General features: G+C 42.9%; 1 protein-coding gene across 2 annotated transcripts in view; it reads right to left on the bottom strand.

Annotated features, from left to right (window-relative positions):
* Positions 1–16,102, bottom strand: part of rnf103 (ring finger protein 103) — a 109,006-nt gene extending 92,904 nt beyond the window's left edge. The window contains exons 1-2 of one of the 2 annotated variants that reach the window (XM_068029115.1): positions 15,509–16,102; positions 3,861–4,000 (exon numbers count right to left, since the gene is read on the bottom strand). In XM_068029115.1, the coding sequence (XP_067885216.1) occupies positions 3,861–4,000; positions 15,509–15,734 (366 nt within the window). In that variant the 5' untranslated portion in view covers positions 15,735–16,102. The remainder of the gene's footprint in view (positions 1–3,860; positions 4,001–15,508) is intronic. The other variant, XM_068029134.1, reaches the window with a different exon arrangement.
* Between the last annotated feature and the right edge of the window lie 873 nt (positions 16,103–16,975).

Genomic DNA, 16,975 nt, shown 5'->3' with positions numbered 1-16,975 from the left:
TGCCCATAGATCACTGAAGGCAGTAGCACAGGTAGACAAGGTGGTTAGGAAGGCATACAGGATACTTGCCTTTAATCAGCCGAGGCATAGAATATAAGAGCAGGGAAGTTATGATGGAGCTGTATAAAATGATAGTTAGGCCACAGCTGGAGTACTGTGTACAGTTCTGGGCACCACACTATAGGGAGGATGTGATTACACTGGAGAGGGTGCAGAGGAGATTCACCAGGATGTTGCCTGGACAGGAGCATTTCAGCTATGAAGAGAGACTGAAAAGGCTAGGGTTGTTTTCCTTAGAGCAGCGAAGGCTGAGGGGGGGGGACATGATTGAGGTATACAAAATTATGAGAGGCATTGATTGGTTAGATAGGAAGAAACTTTTTCCCTCAGTGGAGGGGTCAATAACCAGGGGGCATAGATTTAAAGGGGCAGAAAATTTAGAGGAGATTTGAGGAAAGTTTTTTTTTCACCCAGAGGGTGGTTGGAATCTGGAACCCACTGCCTTAAGAGGTGGTAGAGGCAGGAACCCTCAACATTTAAGAAGCATTTAGATGAGCACTTGAAACGCCATAGTATATAGGGCTACAGGCCAAGTGCTGGAAAATGGGATTAGAATAGATAGGTGCTTGATGGCCGGCACGGACATGATGGGCCAAAGGGCCTGTTTCTGTGCTGTATAACTCTATGACTCTAAGAGTAGAGCCCATAAAAGACCAAAAAGGTATCCTATAAGGGCAAAAGATATTGGTGTTGCTCTTAATGAATACTTTGCGTCTGTCTTCACAAAAAAGGGAGACGATGCAGATATTGTAGTTAAGGAATAGGGGTGTGAAATATTGGATGTGATAAACATAGTGAGGGGAAGTATTAACAGGATTAGCATGCTTGAAAGTTGATTAAAATCACCAGACTGTTAAAAGAAGTTGGAGGAAACAGTGGAAGGTGTGTCCATCATTTTCCAGTCCTCACTGGATACAGGTCTGGTACCGGAGGATTGAAGGACTGCAAACATTATACCTCTGCTTAAAAAGGGAGCGAGGAATATACCGAATAATTACAGGCCAGTCAGTCTTCAGTGGGCAAATTATTGGAATCAATTCTGAGACAGGATAAACTGTCACTTAGAAGGGCACAGGTTAATCAAGGATCGTCAGCATGGATTTAAGGGAAGATTTTGTCTGACTAACTTTATTGAATTTTTTGAAGTAGTAACAAGGAAGATTGATGAGAGTAGTGCAGTTGATGTGACCTACATGGATTTTAGCAAGGCTTTTGACAAGGTCCCACAGGGTAGACTTTTTAAAAAAACAAAAGCCCATGGGATCCAGGGAAATGCAACAAGGTGGATACAAAATTGGCTCAGTGCAGGAAACAAAGTGTAATTGACGGGTGTTTTTGCGACTGGAGGGCTGTTTCCAGTGGTTCTCCACAGGGCTCAGTACTGGGTCCGCTGCTTTTTGTGGTATATATTAACGAGTTGGATGTAAATGTAGGGGGCATGATCAAGAAGTTTGCAGATGACACAAAAACTGGCCATGTGGTTGATAGCGAGGAGGATAACTGTAAGCTGCAGGGAGATATCTATGGACTAGTCAGGTGGGGAGAAAGGTGGCAAATGAAATTCAACTGAGAAATGTGAGGTGATGCATTTGGCGAGGTCAAACAAGGCAAAGGAATACACCATTAATGGGAGAATACTGAGAGATGTAGAGGAGGTGAGGGACCTTGGAGTGAATGTCCACAGATCCTTGAAAGTAGCAGGGCCGGTCGATAAGGTGGTTAAGAAAGCATATAGAATCCTTTCCTTTATCAGCCGAGGTACAAAATATGAGCAGGGAGGTTATGCTGGAACTGGATAACTCATTGGTTAGGCCACAACTAGAGTACTGTGTTCAGTTCTGGTCACCTCGTTACAGAAAAGATGTAATTCCACTAGAGAGGGTACACAGGAGATTTGAGGATGTTGCCTGGACAGGAAAAATGCAGCTTTGGAGGAAAGATTGGATAGGCTGGGGTTGTTCTCCTTGGAACCGAGAAGGCTGAGGGGAGATTTGATTGAAATGTACAAAATTGTGAGTGGCCTAGATAGAGTGGATGTGAAGGGCCTATTTACCTCAGCAGAGAAGTCAGTGAATAGGAGGCATAGATTTAAAGTGATTGGTAGAAAGATTAGAGGGGAGTTGAGGATTAGATTTTTTTTCACCTAGAGGGTGGTGGGGGTCTGGCACTCACTGTACGAAAGGGTATTAGAGGCAGAAAGCCTCAACTCATTAAAAATGTGTCTGGATATACTCAAGTGCTGTAACCTGTACGGCTACGGACCAAATGCTGGAAGGTAGGGTTAGGCTGGGTGGCTTGTTTTTCAGCCAGCGAAGACACAAAGGGCCAAGTGGCCTCTTTCTGTGCCGCATACTTTCTATGATTCTTCAACCATTGCTGTCTACTTGAAGGTACACCCACAGCTGCTAGGGAGTTACAGGATTTTGAACCACCTGTGAAGGAACTTCCAAGTGAGGATGGTGTGTGGCTTAGAGGGGAACTTGCAGGTGGTGGTGTTCCCATGTGCTTATTGCCCTTTATCTTCTAGGTGGTAGAGGTCATGGGTTTGGAGGGTGCTGTTGAAGGTGGCTTGACTAGTTGCTGCAGTGCATCTTGTAAATGGTGTACACTGCTGCCACAGTGAGCCAGTGGTGGAGGGGCTGTCAATTAAGCAGGCTTTGTCCTGGATGGTATCGAGCTTCTTGAGTGTTGTTGGAGCTGCACCCATCCAGGCAAACGGAGAGTATTTCATCACACTCCTGACTTGTGCCTTGGAGATGGTCGACAAGCTTTGGGGAGTCAGGTGGTGAGTTACTCACTGCAGATTTCCCATCCGCTAAACTGCTTTTCAGCCAAATATTTGTATGGCTGGTCCAGTTAGGTTTCTAGTCAGTGGTGACCCCTTGGAGTTTGATGGTGGGAGAATAATCAATAGCAATGCCGTTGAATATCAAGGGGAAATGGTTAGATTCTCTCTTATTGGAAATGATCGTTGCCTGGCACTTAAGTGGCAAGTAACATTTTTGCCACACATCAGCCCAAGCCTGAATGATCTCCAAGTCTTGCTGCATGCTGGCATGGACTGCTTCTGTACGCAAGGAATTGTGAACGGTACTGAACACTGCAATAGTCATCAAACATCCCCTCTTCTGATCTTATTATGGAGGGAAGTTCATTGATGAAGCAACTGAAGATGGTTGGGCCTCAGATGCTATCCTGAGGAGCTTCTGCAGTGATATCCTGGGGCTGGTAGACTGCCCTCTCACAATCACAACCATCTTCCTTTGCACTAGATATGACTCCAAAGAGTGGAGAGATTTTCCCGATTTCCCATTGATTTCAATTTTGCTAGGGCTTCTGGATGCCACAGTTGGTCAAATGCTGCTTTGATGTCAAGGGCAGTCATTCTCACCTCACCTCTTGAATTCAATTCTTTTGTCCATGTTTGGACCAAGGCCATAATGAGATCTGCAGCCGAGTTGTCCTAGTGGAACCCAAATGAGCAGGTTTTTGCTGAGTAAGTGTCGCTTGATAGCACAAAGACGCCTTCCATCGCTTTGCTGACTATTGAGACAGTAGACTAATTGGCCGGATTAGATCTGTCCTGCTTTTTGTGGACGGGACATAACTGGACAATTTTCCACATTGATGTTTCTACGGTGAAATAACACATAGCTCCTATGGCTCCTTCATTCCCTGAAATAGCAATTCCCTGCTAAATTTAGTTCCTCCCTAGCATATTTCAACCAGATTAAAAATCAAGTATATTAAAATTTGAGAGGCTCTAATACAGCATTTTGAAAAACAAAGAAAGTAATTACTTGGACCAGCCATATCCCATCTTTAGTGTCTTCCACCTGCTCGTAGAAATGCATCTCACCGCTGAAGTTCGTGCTGGAGGTAGATTCTGACGCTTCCTCTTCACGTAGTGCAGAATAAAGTTCACCCTCCATCAAATCACCTGCGGTAACAAATGCACCATAAAATAGTGGAAGGTATAAGACAGTAGAATGATATACTAACTATGTTTTTTTTAACATTTCAAATGAACTGGTTCTTCAAAAGGTACTTCATTGGTTGTAAAGTCCTTTGGGATGTCCTAAGGTCATAAAAGGCCCTATATAATTGCACGTCTTTAAAAAAAAAATTGAACTAAGGGGGAAAACTGGCATTAAGAATCACAGAACCTTACAGTGCAGGTCTACAGTCCCTATGGAGGCTCTCAAAGTGCTATCCGCTAGTCCCATTTTCCTGCCCTTCTCTTCTTTATTTTTTCAAATATTTATTTATTTCCCACCTAAAATACATTTGGAATTATAGTCCATTCCTGTTTCTGGTAGGCATTTCACATCCTAACAATCTGCCGGATTAAAAACAAACTCTGAACAGTTCCCTTCGTGCTTTTGGTTAAAAAATGTAAATTTGCACTCACGGATCAGTGGAAAGTGTTTTGAATACCTCTAACAGATCTTCTCTTAACCTTTCTGTTTCAGTGAAAAATGCCACAACTTCCCTAGTCTCTTCTCATAACTAAAGCCTGACTGCTTATTTCATCTTGGTAAATCTCTTCAGTATCCTCTCCATGGTCTTAACATCTTCCCAAAGTAGGGTGCCCAAAATTAGACAATATTCTAACTACGGCCTAACCAATAATTTATATTGTTTTAGCAATGCCTCGGCTTTGTAAAAACCTAGGCTCTCAAGTTCTTAAAAAAATCAACTTATCTTCCCACTTTCAAAGATTTGTGTAGCTGAACCTCTAGGTCTCTTTCTCTAAAGTTTTACCAGTGTATATTTCCACTCCTCATCATTCTTTTGGGCCTCCTTATCTCGAGAGACAATGGATACGCGCCTGGAGGTGGTCAGTGGTTTGTGAAGCAGCGCCTGGAGTGGCTATAAAGGCCAATTCTGGAGTGACAGGCTCTTCCACAGGTGCTGCAGAGAAATTTGTTTGTTGGGGCTGTTGCACAGTTGGCTCTCCCCTTGCGCCTCTGTCTTTTTTCCTGCCAACTACTAAGTCTCTTCGACTCGCCACAATTTAGCCCTGTCTTTATGGCTGCCCGCCAGCTCTGGCGAATGCTGGCAACTGACTCCCACGACTTGTGATCAATGTCACACGATTTCATGTCGCGTTTGCAGACGTCTTTATAACGGAGACATGGACGGCCGGTGGGTCTGATACCAGTGGCGAGCTCGCTGTACAATGTGTCTTTGGGGATCCTGCCATCTTCCATGCGGCTCACATGGCCAAGCCATCTCAAGCGCCGCTGACTCAGTAGTGTGTATAAGCTGGGGATGTTGGCCGCTTCAAGGACTTCTGTGTTGGAGATATAGTCCTGCCACCTGATGCCAAGTATTCTCCGAAGGCAGCGAAGATGGAATGAATTGAGACGTCGCTCTTGGCTGGCATACGTTGTCCAGGCCTCGCTGCCGTAGAGCAAGGTACTGAGGACACAGGCCTGATACACTCGGACTTTTGTGTTCCGTGTCAGTGCGCCATTTTCCCACACTCTCTTGGCCAGTCTGAACATAGCAGTGGATGCCTTACCCATGCGCTTGTTGATTTCTGCATCTAGAGACAGGTTACTGGTGATAGTTGAGCCTAGGTAGGTGAACTCTTGAACCACTTCCAGAGCGTGGTCGCCAATATTGATGGATGGAGCATTTCTGACATCCTGCCCCATGATGTTCGTTTTCTTGAGGCTGATGGTTAGGCCAAATTCATTGCAGGCAGACGCAAACCTGTCGATGAGACTCTGCAGGCATTCTTCAGTGTGAGATGTTAAAGCAGCATCGTCAGCAAAGAGGAGTTCTCTGATGAGGACTTTCCGTACTTTGGACTTCGCTCTTAGACGGGCAAGGTTGAACAACCTGCCCCCTGATCTTGTGTGGAGGAAAATTCCTTCTTCAGAGGATTTGAACGCATGTGAAAGCAGCAGGGAGAAGAAAATCCCAAAAAGTGTGGGTGCGAGAACACAGCCCTGTTTCACACCACTCATACTACTTACCAAAATATATTAATTCACATTTTTCTGCATTAAATGTCATCTGACACCTATCAACCCAATCTACTAACAGGATGGAAAATAAACATGTGTTTATCTTGTGTTTTGGCTATATTTACTGGAAATTTTGACTAATATTCCATTGTGCAAAGTTTTTTTTATCATATACCCTCCCTAACTTTCTTATGCTAAATGCTTTGGTATGCAGTAAATTAGCTATGGTAAATTTAGTCCAAACATTTGAATAATTCTATAAATGTATGCATAGAGAGACAATATTTGCATTTCGATGAAATTGTATCTATGCTAGAATCATAGAATAGGGAACAGAAGGAGGCCATTTAGCCAGTTAAAAAGTCTCCAATTCAGTTCAAACATCAAGATCGAGTTGATGATTGAATTACTCTCCAGAAAGAAGCCATGACCCTTATTTGACCCATGACACACCACAAACACCAAAACAAATGGTGTTCAGATATAACTGGCCTTTTTGCTATTATTAAGCAGAATGGCAGAATCGAAGAATTTAGAAAAAAAACAGAAATAAGAAACTGGCATCAGTAAAAGTGACCGTGGAAGGTATTGGATTGTCATACAAATGCAACTGGTTCACCAATATCCTTTAATGAAGAAAACCTGCCATTCTTACCCGGTCTGGTCTAAATGTGATTCCAGTCCCAAACCAATGATGCTGGCTTTTGCCTCTCCCAAGAGACTACAGGACTACTCATGGAAAAGAACACTAAGTCACAATGCTTTGTTGGACTGGAACAAGTTCAATGGGCCAATCAGTCTTTTCCTGTTCTTGTTGTTCTGACCGAGTAGGGAGGAGTGCACTGTTAATTCAGGCCCACTTCTCCACAGGTCACAACATAGAATTAAATTTTCCCACTTACTGAAACAGTCAGTCCATCATATGCTTTACTTTTCCCCAGAATAAAGCACACCAACCAGGTTTCTTTAATGAACAAAAAAAAATCAGATTACAAATTGAAATGCTAAAGCCTCTTATTTATCACAGAATTGTTACAGTGCAGAAGGTGGTCATTTGGCCCACAGTGACCACACTGGCTCTCCGAAAGAGCAATTTACTCAGTTCCATTCCCTCACCTTCTACCTGTGACCCTGCACATTCTTCCTTTTCATATAACTGTCTAATTCCCTTTTGAATGCTCCAATGGAACCAGTCTCCACCACACTCTCAGGCAGTGCACTCCAGACCTTGACCATTCTCTACGTGAAAAAGTATTTCCTCATGTCACTTTTGCTTGTTACCAAATACTTTAAATCTGTGCCCTCTCATTCTTGATCCTTTCACAGGTGGCAACAGTCTCTCTCCATCGACTCTGTCCAGAATTCTCATGATTTTGAATACCTCTATCAAATCACCTTTCAGCCTTCTCTTCAAGGAAAATAGCCCTAACTTCTCCAATCTATTTTCATAACTGAAGTTCCTCATCCCTGGAACCATTCTCGTGAATCTTTTCTGCACTCCTAGCCCTCGCATACACAACCGGTTAACCGGGAAAAATAAAAGGAATTTTTGCCCACAAAGAAATAGAGGCTGAAAGAAAGGTACGGAAAGATGTCCGTTGTGTTGGTTAGGTGTCTCGAATGTGACTAGGCAGGTGTCACTAGGATCTTCCCAGAACAGTTCCTTCCAGGCGATGAAGATCAGTTTGGGTAGGCTTTCCAGGAGATGCAGCACAGAAAGCTCCAGTCAGGCTTTACATCAGGAAGAAGCAACAAGGATTTTCTTAGGTCTAACAGCAGCAATTTAGCAGTAAAGGTTTCTTCAAATACAGGAGGAAATAGTAAACACACTTGATGCAGGAATTATTTTCTTGCTGGGAGATTTGCTAGTGCTCTTGGGGAGGGTTTAACTAATTTGGCAGGGGGAATGGGATGCAGAGTGGAGGTACAGTAGGGGGTAATATAGAACAGAAAGTGAGTCTGCTTGGAAGGCAGAGCAAATATATACCTGGGAAGGCACAAGGGAAAAATGCAAGGTTGTATTGCATCTATTTCAATGCAAGGAGTCTTACCAGTTCTTCTTTGGCCTCCTTGTCTCGGAAGACAATGGGTAAGCGCCTGCAGGTGGTCAGTGGTTTGTGGAGCAGTGCCTGGAGTGGCTATAAAGGCCAACACTAGAGTGACAGACTCTTCCACAGGTGCTGCAGATAAAACTGGTTGATAAAATGCAAGGTTGGATTGCATCTATTTCAATGCGAGGAGTCTTACCAGTAAGGAAGATGAATTGAGGGCACTGATTAGCACATAGGATTATGATATTGCTATCACAGACATGGTTGAGGGAGGGACAGCACTGGCAGCTCAATATTCCAGGGTAGAATCTTCAGGCGCAACAGGGGAGGGGATAAAAGAGGAGGTGGTATTGCACCGTTGATCAAGGAGTCAATTACTGCAGTAAGGAGGGATGACATCTTAGAAGGTTCCTCAAATGAGACCATTTGGGTAGAACTTAAATAAAAAGGGGGCAATCACTTGGCTGAGTGTGTACTACAGATCTCCAAACAGTCAACAAGAGACAGAGGAACAGATATGTAGGCAAATCTGAGAGGTGTAAAAATAATAGGGTATTTCAACTTCCCCAATATTAACTGGGATAGTCTTCGCGCAAAAAACTTAAAAGGGGCGGAATTCTTAAAAAGGAGAGCTTTTTGAGCCAGTATGTAGAAAATCCTACAAGAGAAGGGGCAGTACTGGACCTAATCCTAGGGAATGAAGCCGGTCATGTGGTAGAAGTGTCAGTGGGGGTGCATTGCGGGGATAGTGACCTTAACTCTAAAATTTAAGGTAGTTATGGAAAAGGACAAAGATGGACCTAAAATAAAGGTACTGAATTGGGGGAAGGCCGATTTCAATATGATAAAACAGAATCTGGCCAAAGTGGACTGGGAGCAGCTAGTTTAGTTTAGTTTAGAGATACAGCACTGTGAAATAGACCCTTCGGCCCACCGAGTCTCTGCCAACCAACAACCACCCATTTATACTAATCCTACATTAATCCCATATTCCCTACCACATCCCCACCATTCTCCTACCACCGACCTACACTAGGGACAATTTACAATGGCCAATTTACCTATCAACCTGCAAGTCTTTGGCTGTGGGAGGAAACCGGAGCGCCCGGCGGAAACCCACGCAGTCACATGGAGAACTTGCAAACTCCACACAGGCAGTACCCAGAACTGAACCCGGGTCGCTGGAGCTGAGGGGCTGCGGTGCTAACCACTGCGCCGCCCCACTTGCAGGAAAGTCTACATCACATCAGTGGGAGTCATTCAGAGAGGAAATTGAGAGTTCAGAGCCAACATGTACCCATTAAGGTGAAGGGTAGGACTAACAGGCCCAGGGAACCCCGGATGTCAAGGGATATAGAGGATTGGCTCAGGAACAAAGGAGGTTTATGGCAGATCCCAAGTGCTGAAAACAGCGGAGGCACTAGAGGAGTATAGAAAGTGTAGGGTGGCACTTAAAATAATTAGGAGAGCGAAGAGAGGACATGAAAAAACACTGGTGGGCAAGATAAAGGAAAATCCCAAGGTGTTTTATAAGTATATTAAGGGTAAGAGGATAACCAGGGAAAGAGTAGGGCCCATTAGGGACCAATGTGGCAATCTCTGTGTGGAGCTGGAGGACAGAGGTGAGGTTTTAAATTACTTTTCATCGGTGTTCACTATGGAGAAGGACGATGTAGGTGTAGAGATCAGGGAGGGGGACTGTGATATACTTGAACATATTAGCATTGAAAGGGAGGAAATAATAGCGGTTTCAGCGGGCTTAAAAGCGGATAAATCCTCAGGCCCCGATGAGATGTATCCCAGGCTGTTATGCGAGGCAAGGGAGGAGATAGCAGGGGCTTTAACACAAATTTTCAAATCCTTTCTGGCCACAGGAGAGATACTGGAGAACAGCGAATGTGGTACCATTATTCAAGAAGAGTAGTAGGGATAAACCAAGTAATTACAGGCTGGTGAGTCTAACATCAGTGGTTGGGGAAATATTGGAAGAAAATTCTGAGGGACAGGATTAATCTCCACTTGATGAGGCAGGGATAGTCAGCATGGCTTTGTTGGGGGAGATAGTGTCGAACTAACTTGATTGAATTTTGAGGATGTGACTAGATGTGCAGATGACGGTAAAGCAGTAGATGTAGTAGACATGGATTTCAGTAAGGCTTTTGATAAGGTCCCGCCTGGGAGATTGGTTAAGAAGTTAAGAGCCAATGGGATCCAGGGCAATTTGGCAAACTGGATCCAAAATTGGCTTAGTGGCAGGAGGCAGAGGGCAATGGTCGAGGGCTGTTTTTGTGATTGGAAGCCTGTGACCAGTGGTGTACCACAGGGATCGGTGCTGGGACCCTTGCTGTTTGTAGTGTACATTAATGATTTAGACATGAATATAGGAGGTATGATAAGTAAGTTCGCAGATGACACGAAAATTGGTGGTGTCGTAAATAGTGAGGAGGAAAGCCTCAGATTACAGGGAGATATAGATCCGAAGAAGGGTCACTGACCCGAAACGTTAACTCTGCTTCTCTTTCCACAGATGCTGCCAGACCTGCTGAGTGAATCCAGCATTTCTTGTTTTTGTTTCAGATTTCCAGCATCCGCAGTATTTTGCTTTTATTTTATGGAGATATAGATGGGTTGGTAAAATGGGTGGAGCAGTGGCAAATGGAATTTAATCCCGAAAAGTGAGAGGTAATGCATTTTGGGAGGACTAACAAGGCAAGGGAATATACAATGGATGGTAGGACCCCAAGAAGTACAGAAGAACCTTGGTGTACTTGTCCATAGATCACTGAAGGCAGCAGCACAGGTAGATAAGGTGGTTAGGAAGGCATACAGGATACTTGCCTTTATTAGCCGAGGCACAGAATATAAGAGCAGGGAGGTTATGATGGAGCTATATAAAACACTAGTTCGGCCACAGCTGGAGAACTGTACAGTTTTGGTCACCACACTATAGGAAGGAAGTGATTGCACTGGAGGGGGTGCAGTGGAGATTCACCAGGATGTTGCCTGGACTGGAGCACTTCAGCTATGAAGAGAGACTGAAAAGGCTAGGGTTGTTTCCCTTGGAGCAGAGAAGGCTGAGGGGGGACATGATTGAGGTATACAAAATTATGAGGGGCATTGATAGGTTAGATAGGAAGAAACTTTTTCCCTTGGCGGAGGGGTCAATAACCAGGGGGCATAGATTTAGGGTAAGGGGCAGGAGGTTTAGGGGAGAATTTGATGAAAAAATTTTTCACCCGGAGGGTGGTTGGAATCTGGAACGTACTGCCTGAAGAGGTGGTGAAGGCGGGACCCTCATAACATTTAAGAAGTATCTGGATGAGCACTTGAAACGCCATAGCATACAGGGCTACGGGCCAAGTGCAGGAATATGGGATTAGAATAGTTGGGTGCTGAATGGCTGGCACAGCCACGATGGGCCGAAGGGCTGGTTTCTGTGCTGTAAAACTCTGACTGAGAGAAAGATTTATTGCTAGGGAGTTGGAGTTTAAAAATAGGGAAGTCTTGTTACAACTGTACAGGGTGTTGGTGAGGCCGCACCCAGAGTACTGTGTACAGTTTTAGCCCCCGTAGTTAAGAAAGGATATACTGGCATTGGAGGCAGTTCAAAAGAGATTCACTAGGCTGATTCCTGGGATGAAGGGGTTGACTTATTAAGAACAGCTAAACAGGTTAGGCCTTTATTCATTAGAGTTTAGAAGAATGAAGGGTGATCTATTTGAAACGTACAGGATTCTGAGGGGGCTTGACAGGGTAGATGTTGAGAAGATGTTTCAACTAGTGGGGGAATCTTGAACTAGGGGCCATAGTTACAGAATAAGGGGACACTCATTTAAAACTGAGATGGAAAGGAATTTCTTCTTTCAAAGGGTAGTGAATGTCTCAAATTATCTACCCCAGAGAGTTGTGGAGGCTAGATTACTGAAAGTATTTAAAGGAGGTAGATAGGTTTTTGAAATATCGGAGTTGAGGGCAATGAGGAGCTGGCACAAAAGAGGAGCTGAGGTCTGGGGCAGATCAGCCATGAACTTATTGAATGGCGGGGCAGGCATGAGGGGCTGAATGGCCCACTCTTGCTCCTATTTCTTATGTTCTTACGTCCATGTTATATCAGCTGTCTTCTCCTGGCAGGCACACAGCAACCGACTTTTTGTAACAGTTCAAAGTGAAACCAAAACTGTTCAGAAGCAAGTCACATGACAGCCATAAATCTTGGCCTATCACTCCTTTGCAAACATTCCCTCACACCTCCCCCCACCCCCCCCCCCTCCCCCCCCCCTCCCCCCCTCCCCCTCTCCCCCCAAGTCAAAAGCACAACCCCTGTTGAGTTATTTGGACACCAGTGCCTTCCAGTCTGTTTTCATTTCACTTAGTCCCAAACCTTGTGTTGACCTTCCTTTTTAAAACAAAACAAAAAGTTCAGCAATCTCCAGATTAATCTATGTCCATAATTCAACTAAGTTCTTTAAAACATATTTTACAAAAAAAAATCTCATAACATTGTCCACATTAAAATGTAAACTTGTTATCCTGTAATTAAGCCCTCAGTGGCACAACTGCAGTGCCTTCAGAAATACATAAGTTTATATAGACAGTTCCTGTTAAAAATATGAACACAAGAATTTATAAAGGAAAGAGTTGACAGAAAATGTGAGCAGACATGAGGGTTTGATTTTGTGCTAAAAGTCACATCATGTGAAAAAGCTTGTACATATATCCCACTACTCAAAAGTGAAATTAGTCTAGCATTTCCAAAAAATCTGCTTAAAAACTGTTTAAAATTCATAATGTTTTGAAACCATATTAACTAAAACTTTCTTACTGAAGTAAAACAGAATTTTTCTTAAAATAATAAGCTTCACAGAGGAGCAGTTAAAAATTTAATGGCAGGTGCAACATAACAATTCAACATTTGTGAGTAAAACAAGTTACTGGCATGGTTACAGACGCAGCATTCCAAGGATCACAGTAGAAGGATTATATTTCAATCATTCTAGCAACAATTTCCTTCCTGTTGCACTAGCTACCAATTTTTTGTTGAAACTAGAGAGACAGTCACGTTTATAATACTGTAATTTAATCTTTAGACAGATGCTTGAAAATAAAAAGAGGCTTGGCAGAGTTTTCAACCAGTCAAGCCATTTTATCAATGTGGTTTCCATCTCCAAAGTGGTCTGAGACTTGGGCAGTAGAATAAAACAGGTAAATTTTAAACTTGTGCTTTGATAGGTGGAAGGGAGGCAAGGGTGCATTAAATAGAAATATATCAACAGTAAAAGTGAAAATAATTACAAAGAATGAGGGCAATAAAACTGGGCAAGCATTTGTTCCACTTTAAAGTTTTTTTTCCCTCAAAACATACGGTTATTACAATAATAAAAGGAATGCTGCAATACAACTACTATAAGAGCTGTTTCAGCATTAATGCAAGTCCAGTCCAGGAAGCATTGTGCTCTAAAGTCAGCTTGAGGGTGAAAAATATTTTCCTGTCCTGCATGTTTCAACAGACAAGAAAAGGAAAAAGCTATGGTAAAAACTTTAAATTAATTTAAACTAGTAATAATTTTTGCCAATAATCATGTGGAATGTTACAATTTTACTATACTTGAAAGTAAATATTTCCTTAGAAAATTGCAATTAACAATTTAAACTCCACTTACCAACAAACATTAGATATCATTAAGAGGAAACAATGGAAAATAGTTATTTTCCATTCATAAATTATAATACACAAGTAATTTGTTATTTTGGGTTTTCATTTTTTTTTAAGAAGCATTGGGTTAGAAGTTGGAAGAGTCGAAAAATTACACCCAATTTGTAGTATCAGAAAATCGCCCGTAGAATAGACGTGTGTGTACACAACACCTGCTGAAATCAAACTAAATGAGCTCCCTGCAGTCCTCATATTGAAGTTAAACACCTGTACAGAAAGTGCTTACCTGGAACAGGTGCAGTACCCATATGCTTTATTGCCAAATAGATAATAGAAGGGCCAACTTCAAATAACAATCTGTACTTTATCTGCCTGATCCAACCATAGAATTCCAATATATTACTTAACCCAACAGATATTTTGCATGAACATAACATTTAAATATGTAATGAAAGAAAATGTATCTTAGTCATAAAATGTAATTGGAAAGAGGAGTAAAATTCCTCCTCCTGGAATACTGATCCTGCAGAAAATACGCCCAGTCCAACACAGCAATTGCAAGAATAGTTGTTTTATGCCTCTTTTGCCTTTCTGATTCCATCACTTTTTTTCTCTGTTTGGCCAAGTAACCAATACTGCAACGGTCACTAAATTGTCATTTAAGTAGAAAGCATGGTTTGCAGCACCCTTTACCGCAGGTATCTATGCAATTTTACACCAAAGTAAAAAAAATATTTGGCTACCTCCTCCTTGCATGAACAAAAAACACATTTATGGAATATCATTTTCTGCATGTCCATTAGAGACATAAACTTGGGTTTATGTCCATTACACCATAACTAATTTAAAATATCAAAGATCATGCAATAATTTCAAACTGACAACCTCAATCCAAACTGGCTGATTCATAAAAACTAATTTAAATTTAAAAAAAAAATCACAATAGGAATTGGATACATTATGAGCATTCTTAAAATAGGTCAGTATGTTATTAGATTTCCTAAACCACAATGAAAAATGGGCAACAGATTTACCTCTGAACTACTGAAGTCTCTTGATAAGCTTTACAGCCTGTAAATAAGCTGGCACAATCATTTCATGCATCAATAGCATGACATCCACACATTCAACCAGACTTTCTAAAGCTGCCAAACAGCAAGTAATCATCAAAGCATTTAAAATGATATCTTTGTGTGAAAAAATATTGGCACAATAACAGCACTGTAGCACTTGTGGATGATATCATGTCAAATGTAGCAAAACTTTTTCCCCACCCAAATTCTGAAAACAAAAAAAGATATTTTTAAGTGTTTTCTTCAAGACAGTGTTCCTTTAACAACTCATTGCCTTAGCTGTTTTGAGACTTCTTAACCTGAGACACTACATAAATTCAAGCATTTAAAAAAACCTACAATAGACAGATCAAGCAAAGAAACATGAGGGACTGGGTACAAGATATATGATATCCAACAGTAAAATGCAAAAAAAAAAGTCTAAACAAAAACTAAAGGAAATAGCTAAACAATTCCTCGAGGATGAATGAATGTCCTGGGGGACAAGATTTGGAAAATATCCACGACAAAGAGCACCAGCACCCCCACCCCCCTTCACTCACGACCACCATCACCTTTATGTTAAAGAAAACAGAAAAATGCAAGAAACCCTCAGCAGGTCTGGCAACATCTGCGTGCAGAGACACGGGTGAAGGCTTCAGATTGACGACCATTCCTCAGAGCTCCTTTTTAATACAACCTGATTATTTATACCTGATTTCTGCACAAGCTCCCGGACATCCTTCTTCTCGGGCAGGCCAGCGTAGCATATACCCCTGCACTCCAGGATGGTGCGGAGCTTCTTGAAGCTCAGAGCTACGGGATCCACCAACTGCGTGGCAAACACCCCGGTCTCATACCAGACGATGGCTTCGAAAAAGCGAGCCAGCACGAAAAGGAGAAGGAAGTAAAGGAGCAAGAAGAACAGCTTGAGCCACATTTTTTCAACAAGCGGCGCCGGGGCGGACGTATATCACGAGATTTGTTTGTTAAAGCGGGCCCTCCGGGAGCTGCTGCCCCGACACAACCAGCATCTCAATCGCTGTTTTGCTTTGTTTTTTCCTTCTGGAATATTCCCCGCTTGTCAAATCTCTTCACCAACCCGATGTCTCCCTCTCCTCTGCCAAATTTAGAACGACGGCTGTCTCTATTTTTTTACTATTTTATTGTTAGGTTGGTGTTTGTTCCGTCGCTCTCCAGATTTCAGGCCCATCCCAAGACAGACCGCAGCACCATTTTCCCGGCCCCGATCAGACGCTGCCAGCGCTAGACCCGCAAGCGCATTTGCGCTTGCGTACAGAAAACAGACCTCACTGATCATGCGTAAACAATTCATTTACATATTGCTTATTAATTATGTGTTTCCTTGTGACGCGCCGATCATTTGCATATTGCTTATAATTATGTGCTTCCTTGCGACGCGCCGAGCATTTACATATTGCTTATCAATGATATGCTTTCCTGTGACGCGCCAATTATTTGCATATTGCTTATTAATTATATGCTTCCTTGTGACGCGCCGTTTATTTGCATATTTTTATAATTATGTAAGTTTCCACAGTGGAAATTTTGGGCAGCAGCAGCCAAAGCTGCGACATTGTGTGATTTCACCCTCCTCCTTTAGTTTAGAGAGGAACAGAACAGGGACCTGGCTGACGTGTTAATTTCTCTATAACAGTGGCCTCACCTTCAGTGCTTGGAAAGTTGCACACTCAGGCCACAGTTTGTATGACTGTACTGCTCCCCTACGTTGGGGTACCACCTATCCTTCATGGAAAAGTTTCTACGGAAAAACACCTTTGACCACCAATCCGTCAGGCAGTGGTCTGCATGGAATGTCCTCAAGGCCCTACTGGAAAAGGAGATGGTGGATCCGGTCGGATGGTTCCCCGGGCAGACTGCCAAAGTCATTTGGCGGAATGCCTCATCACCAGAACTTTCAAACAAACACCAAGATGTAGCTTGGCTGGTGGTGAGAAGAGCCCTCCCCGTCAGATCCTTCCTGCACGCCCGAAGTCTCAACCCCTCCGCACAATGGCTTGGAGGTGGCTGTGGTGGGGAAGAGACAGTTGCCCACCTCCTTCTGGAATGTGTCTTTGCAAAACAGGTGTGGAAAGAGATGCAGGGGTTTTTGTCGAGGTTCATCCCAAGCAGCTCTAACACAGGAGTCTGTGCTCTACG

Source organism: Heterodontus francisci, chromosome 1 (assembly GCF_036365525.1).
Source record: "Heterodontus francisci isolate sHetFra1 chromosome 1, sHetFra1.hap1, whole genome shotgun sequence".
Classification (NCBI taxonomy): domain Eukaryota; kingdom Metazoa; phylum Chordata; class Chondrichthyes; order Heterodontiformes; family Heterodontidae; genus Heterodontus; species Heterodontus francisci.
Note: the sequence above shows the minus strand (reverse complement) of the source record. Positions and strands in the feature narration are given on the sequence as shown.